The 7,566-nt window shown below is 40.6% G+C and overlaps 1 protein-coding gene across 1 annotated transcript; it reads right to left on the bottom strand.

The window, feature by feature from the left end:
• Positions 1–4,352: 4,352 nt before the first annotated feature.
• On the bottom strand, positions 4,353–7,249 carry LOC133642443 (myeloid-associated differentiation marker homolog; the record flags this gene model as incomplete). The annotated part of the gene is made up of 2 exons (XM_062036632.1): positions 6,429–7,249; positions 4,353–4,374 (listed from the first exon to the last, which is right to left on the bottom strand). Coding segments are annotated over exons 1-2 (843 nt in total), but the record flags the coding sequence as incomplete, so codon positions are not given.
• Positions 7,250–7,566: the final 317 nt, after the last annotated feature.

The following is a 7,566-nucleotide window of genomic DNA, read 5'->3' as shown; positions in this document are numbered from 1 at the left end:
AACAAATAAGCGTTTATCATTTGCAACTTTAAAAACAGTGCATTTGCGATAAAAAACAGTTAAATCAATTCTCCCATTTACTAAATTAATGGAAATGTGTGCAAAACTGGAACCTACGGAGCTGGTCTGATCTCTCAGTGAGGTGGCTCACTGCAGTCAGACACATTTTACAACTGTCTGGATGACTTTATTTACAATAAATAATCGATTATTGATTATTGACGTTTACTAATCAATTTTATTATCGTCCATGTCCGAATTGCGATGTATCTAAAAATCGATTATTTCCCCCACCTCGAATTAAAAAGTTAAAGTTAAAATACCCATGATTGTCACACACACACACACACACACTAGGTGTGGCGAAATTAATCTCTGCATTCGACCCATCACCCTTGATCTCCCTCATCAGGTGAGGGGAGAAAAGAGTAGCAGCGGTGGCCACGCCCGGGAATCATTTTTGGTGATTTAACCCTCAATTTCAACCCTTGATGCTGAGTGCCAAGCAGGGAGGTAATGGGTCCCATTTTTATGTCTACCCTCCCTTAAATACTGAATACATTACAGATTGAAACCAGTTTTTACTACAAGGGCTCTCTTCTGGTACCAAGTATGATGGAAACGGTTGAAAAACAATTCCGTGACTCTTTGTAATGACAACAAGCTGATAGCAGTTTGCCATTGAGGTGTTTTTATCTTCCCGCTGAGAATTCATGTCTCATGAAACTCAAAAAGCCGTCTGTCTTTAAAGTACCTTTCTATGTCTGCTGGTGCCATCCTCAATGTTTTGACTCTGAAGCCTTTGAGCTTTGCCGCTCCTTTTCACCTCTGGTTATGGTCACCATTACTGGTGAGCGGTTGAAGAGGCTTTGACTCCATCTAGTGGCTATGAACTTAAGAGAATCAGGCATGCTCTGCAGTGGACATTTTTATTGGATATTTATTTTGTCAGAGCTGCGATGAGGTGGCGACTTGTCCAGGGTGTACGCCGCCTTCCGCCCGATTGTAGCTGAGATAGGCTCCAGCGCCCCCCGCGACCCCGAAGGGATTAAGCGGTAGAAAATGGATGGATGGATTTTGTCAGAGTTATGCATTTCAGGAATTCAGTAGCCCTGTTAATAGGGGTGTACCGATACAACTTTTTCACTTCCAATACAATGATATCGTACTGGCCAATACGATATCAGCATGAAACGTACTGTAGATACAGTAGTACTTAAATTTACGAGCTTAATTGGTTCTGAGACGGAGCTCATAACTCAAAACACTTGTATCTCAAATCAACATCTCCCACTGAAATAATTTAAAATCAAATTAATTAGTGCTTGTCAGTAGACAAGGATCATTTGACCATGCCTTTTAAAAAGAAAAACAACATTTTTGATACAAAAACAATACAATTTATTGTACCGTATTTTTCGGACTAAAAGGCGCACTTAAAATCCTTTCATTTTCTCAAAACTCGACAGTGCGCCTTATAACCCGGTGCGCCTAATGTACGGAATAATTTTGGTTGTGCTTACCGACCTCAAAGCTATTTTATTTGGTACATGGTGAAATGATAAGTGTGACCAGTAAATGGCAGTGACACATAAGAGATACGTGTAGACTGCAATATGACTCAAGAAAACAACACGAAAATGTTATATGTTCCATTGAAAATATAGAACATTACACACAGCGCTCAAAAATCTATTAAAATGTTTTAGTACGGCTTTGGTAAGCTATGAAGCTGCACCGCTTGATGGTTTACCATGAATTGATTAACGTGGACCCCGACTTAAACAAGTTGAAAAACTTATTCGGGTGTTACCATTTAGTGGTCAATTGTACGGGATATGTACTGTACTGTGCAATCTACTAATAAAAGTCCCAATCAATCAATCAATGGATTGTACAGTGCTTCAACATACGAGTATTATCATGGTGTGTGTATAAGGTAAGACATATTATCTGGCGTTTTGTTTCGCAATATTATGCAAAAGCAACTTTTCTTACCTTCTGGTACCTGCTGATGTATATTTGGAATCAGCATAAATCCTGAAAATCTGTGCGCATCCGCCTTTGTAGTCTGTGAAGACACCGGAGTCGATGAGCTTCTTCTTTTTCTCTTATCTTCTTGTTATGGGACATTCATCCTCCGCTGTTGCCATTTCTAATATCAATTAGTGTAAAGTTCTTTCTTATATCTGTCAGTAAACTCGCCATGAAAGCGCTAAAACATACCGGTGTAGTGAGTTTACATTATTCACACAAGGAACTTTAGTTATTAGAGAGTTGCGGTCGGACTGTTTTTCACAGGACATATTTCCGGCGTTGTTGTTGCACTCGTGAACCACGGATGAGGAGATGCTGCTCCGTTATTGATTGAAGTAAAGTCTGAATGTCATTAAAACAGTTAACTCCATCTTTTGACACTTCTTCCACTCCCGTCCTTGCACGCTACACCGCTACAACAAAGATGACGGGGAGAAGACGCTGTCGAAGGTGAGCCACGTAAATAAGACCGTGCACAAAACGGCGCATCCTGAAGCGACTGTCAAAAAGCGGCTTGAAGATGATCTGTAAAACATAACCTAAGCAACATTTTGACCAAAGAACCACCAGTACAAGTTATGTAGACCACAAGGAAGTGTTTTCCATTTAGAAGAAAGAAAAAAAAATGACCCCTTTAATGTGCCCTATAATCCGGTGCGCCTTTTGTATGAAAATAGACCTGAATAGACCCGCTCATCGGCAGTGCGCCTTATAATCCGGTGCGCCTTATGGTCCGGAAAATACGGTAGACATATTATTAAACAATTTGTATTAATCGGAAAACCTGCACTTCTAACTAAATTGTGCTTTGAGTCAAATAGCATAAATATATGTGTGTAGATTTTTCTTCCGATTGTCAGTCATCAGGTCATATAACTAGGGATGATGTTTGATAAGAAATTATCGAGTTCGAGCCTATTATCGAATCCTCTTATCGAACCGATTCCTTATCGATTCTCTTATCGAGTCCAGATAGGTTGTTGTATATGGAAAAAAACACACAATATTTGGTTTAACAAAAGCTCACTTTTATTATATAAGAAAAAAAATAAAATCTAATAAATAAATAAATATTGACTGTTACCCCCCTAAAAAAATACAATAAAATAAATAAATATTGTCTGTTGTTACCTAAAGTATATTAAGTGGGATTTTTAAGTAAACAAATATATACAGTAACACACAAACAACCTGTCTCTGTGATCACTATAGGTGTATAAATAATAATATAGTGTTAAATAAAATCAGTCCCTTGGGCACAAAACTGTAAAAAAAATACAGCTCTCCAAAAAGTGCACTTCTGCTGCTATTTGACATAACTGTTTGTTATGATGCTTTGACATTTTTGCACTTTATTTCTTTATTGAAAGAAAATTCTATGAAGAGAAAAGTTGTTTGCAAATGTGGTTACAATGCTAAAAAATGAAAAGTTACAGCTAAAAAAAGAAATACACTTTATTGAGTTAACATTATTTCTTTATAGGGGGAACGATGTGATGTTATGAGCTAGGAATATAACAACTACACTACCCAGCATGCAACGGGAGTGACAAGCATGCGCGGTAGCCCCGAAAAGTGTTGTTGCATGTCACCACCCGGCAGCTAAGAATGAGGTTATGAGCAAGTTATTCATTGGATTATACCTTTTGTTTTGAACTTTATTACACCTTGGAGCGCTTTTTCCGGTCCATTGTTTTTCCTGCTTTCACTATCTGCGCCTAATGACTGAGCTACGTGACGTAATTTCTTGTGATGTCCCACGGGGCATTTCTAGTCGGGACGGGATTGGTCCCAGGGATTTGAATAAAGAAGCAACTCTTTTTCTTTACTACAGTGGTCTCGATAACAGGTACCGGTTCTCAAAAAGGGATTTGAGTCTGAGGACTCGGTTCTTTTCTTATCGAACAACCGGGAAAACCGGTTTCGAGTATCATCCCTACATATAACCCACAAAGGTTGAAACAAGAAGAGTCCAGTTGCCTCCGTTCAACCTTTGTGGTTGGTGTAAAACTCCTTTCACAAAATTAAAAAAGTGCCAAAAGAAATGAGGTCGACCAGCCCTGCAAGGTGTAACCTTGGTTCCTTTTCAAGGAGCCGGCAAACTACTGTCTTTATACGTATGTGTTTGTGCCAAAAGTGTGTACAGTATATACATTTTTGTGTTTGCAAACCTTACAAAAATGCCCCTGATTCTAGTAAAACTAACAAAGATACGTTTATACAGGCATTATTAGACAGATTGCATGTTTCGTTTTAGAGTTATGTTTGAATAACGTTCATATTTAGTATGACAGTTATACTGTCATACTGTCATATTGAGTAAAAAGCACATTTTTGTGTTTGCAAACCTTACAAACGCACGTTTCTCGTAAAACTCACAAAGATACATTATTTCAGGCATTCTTAGACATTTTGCATGTTTGGTTTAAGAGTTATGTTTGAATACATTTTTTATTGCTTTTTTCGCATTATCTCAGGATTCTAAGAACATTACTGTCATATTGAGTCAAAAACTAATAAAGGATAAGAGTACATGAGTTTTACTTCTTCACACCGCTTTCAGATATAGAAAACTATGCATTGTTTTAATTTTGTGTGTTTTATGGTTTCTATCTCTGTACTTTACAATAATTTATTTGGTAACACTTTTACATGGGAAACATATTGACCATTAATTAGTTGCTTATTAACATGCAAATTAGTAACATATTGGCTCTTAATGAGTCTTTATTAAGTACTTATTAATGCATTATTAAGTACGTATTAAAGCCTTATTCGCATGGCCTTATTATACAACTAGTAAGCCATTAACTAAGAGTCTTAGTTAGTCTTAACCCTAACCCTAACCCCAACCCCAACCCTAACCTGTTAATAAGCAACTAATTAATGGTGAATATGTTCCCCATACTAAAGTCAATCAATCAATCAATTTTTATTTATATAGCCCTAAATCACAAGTGGCTCAAAGGGCTGCACAAGCCACAACGACATCCTTGGTTCAGATCCCACATAAGGGCAAGGAAAAACTCACAACCCAGTGGGATGTCAATGAGAATGACTATGCGAAACCTTGGAGAGGACCGCAGATGTGGGTGACCCCCCAACCCCCCTCTAGGGGAGACCGGATGCAATGGACGTGGAGTGGGTCTAGCATAACATTTTGAAAGTCCAGTCCATAGTGGATCTAACATAACAGTGAGAGTCCAGTCCATAGTGGGGCCAGCAGGAGACCATCCCGAGCGGAGACGGGTCAGCAGCGCAGAGATGTCCCCACCTGATGCACAGGCGAGCGGTCCACCCCGGGTCCCGACTCTGGACAGCCAGCACTTCATCCACGACCACCGGACCTGTGCCCCCCCCCCCTTCCACAAGGGAGAGGGGGGCAGAGCAGAAAAGAAAATAATTGGCAGATCAACTGGTCTAAAAAGGGGGTCTATTTAAAGGCTAGAGCATACAAATGAGTTTTAAGTTGGGACTTAAATGCTTCTACTGAGGTAGCATCTCTAACTGTTACCGGGAGGGCATTCCATAGTACTGGAGCCCGAACAGAAAACGCTCTATAGCCCGCAGACTTTTTTTGGGCTCTGGGAATCACTAATAAGCCGGAGTTCTTTGAACGCAGATTTTTTGCCGGGACATATGGTACAATACAATCAGCAAGATAGGGTGGAGCTAGACCGTGTAGTATTTTATACGTAAGTAGTAAAACCTTAAAGTCACATCTTAAGTGCACAGGAAGCCAGTGCAGGTGTAATATGATCAAACTTTCTTGTTCTTGTCAAAAGTCTAGCAGCCGCATTTTGTACCAACTGTAATCTTTTAATGCTAGACATTGGGAGACCTGAAAATAATACGTTACAGTAATCGAGACGAGACGTAACGAACGCATGAATAATGATCTCTCAAAGTGTTACCTTTTATTTTTACATTTTCTGAAACAAACTACTACTAATAAAATTCCGAGACTGATAAATAAGTTACACAGCACTGGTAATATTAATCATATACAATCATTTATAATAACACATTTTATTTGTAAAGTGAAGTGAAATGTTCTCTTAAAAAGGAAGTGACTTGTTCAACCCTGGTTATGACACACCTTCACACCCATAATGATATGTAATGATTTACAGAGGTAATAAAATGAGCCCTGTATTATTACATGGGCCGTTATATCCTTCTCATTGCTTCAGGATACAAAGCTATTTATTTTCCCAGTTTTAGGCAGTAATCATACATTTTAATCATTAACTAGAACCAAACATGCATGTGCAGTAAGTCATTTCATGGCAAAAACAAAGGATGCGTTATCGCATAGAACCTTTTGTGCACACAATACTTCAATGATTGTCATTTTTTAAGTGTGACTCGATGCAGACCACAAAAGCCATATGGAGTAGACGCAGTCCAGGGTGTAAACACAGAAGTTGAGGATAGTCATGAAGATGACCATCACCAGTTTATCCCATGAACACAAGAAACCACAGTTCGGGGGTCTTGCGTTGTTTGGGAAGCTATAAAGAGGCCAGATCACCATAGCTGTCATGTACATCACCGCTGCTAAAACGTCATACACGACCACCATCTTGTCAAAGAACGGTAACCGCGAGGTCAGCTGTCCGACAGTGAGCAGGATGATAAGCATGGCCAAGATGAAGCACAAGGAGTACACGGCCACACACCACTGCAGTCCAGGGGTGCCTGAGTACTGGCTGCTCTCCAGAGACGTGAAGATAAGACAGGCCAGGAAAATCTCCAGCATTTTCAACAAACCAGGCAATGTGGAGAGGAAGCCACGGATTTCCCCACTCGGACGAAGCCGAGTCAGAGTCACCTCGCCAACGTACACCCCGGAGCACACCCACGCTACCACAGAGGCACCGATCTGCCGGTGACATACACGGCAGGTGAAAAAAATGGGGTAAATGACTGCGGCGGCCAGGCACATGAGGCTCGCCAGCATTGCGAAGCCGGTGGTGAAGTCATCCCAGGCAAAGGGTAACTTGGTGCTGAAGGTGGTGAACTCCAAAATGACGATGAGGAGGGTGAAGAAGAAGCAGAAGCACCAGGTGAACATGCACCATTCCCAGTACGTAGAATCGACGAGCCCCACTGATGCCACCAGGCTAAAAGTCATACAGGTTAGGACGATGGCCATCAACCGCAGGATGCCCACCGGCTGGGTGAGGGAGTGAACGTCAATGTGTGTCATTTCTAAATCAGCTGAAGTCACTTTTTGTAATTGTCTCCTCTCTGAAATCTTCCCCGAATAGCCTCCAAAACACCAAAATAGTTTCTAAACCAAAAGGAAATCCTTGTCTGCGAGAGCCGCATGGTGTGTGTTCTTGAAAACCCAAATGCCGGTGGCAGGGCGTGTACTCAAACGTAGCATCTTAGGCTTATCTGTGCAGTTTATGGCCCTCGGTTCACGTCGTTCATTGGACACCAGCTGGTTGTTATCAGGCTCACATCAAGACCCACTCACACTGGACTCTGGTCCTCATGCCTCATTCACAGTCTTATCAGCGA

The sequence above is a fragment of the Entelurus aequoreus genome, linkage group LG25, assembly GCF_033978785.1.
Source record: "Entelurus aequoreus isolate RoL-2023_Sb linkage group LG25, RoL_Eaeq_v1.1, whole genome shotgun sequence".
Taxonomy (NCBI): Eukaryota; Metazoa; Chordata; class Actinopteri; order Syngnathiformes; family Syngnathidae; genus Entelurus; species Entelurus aequoreus.
This window is presented reverse-complemented; position numbering and strand designations above follow the sequence as displayed.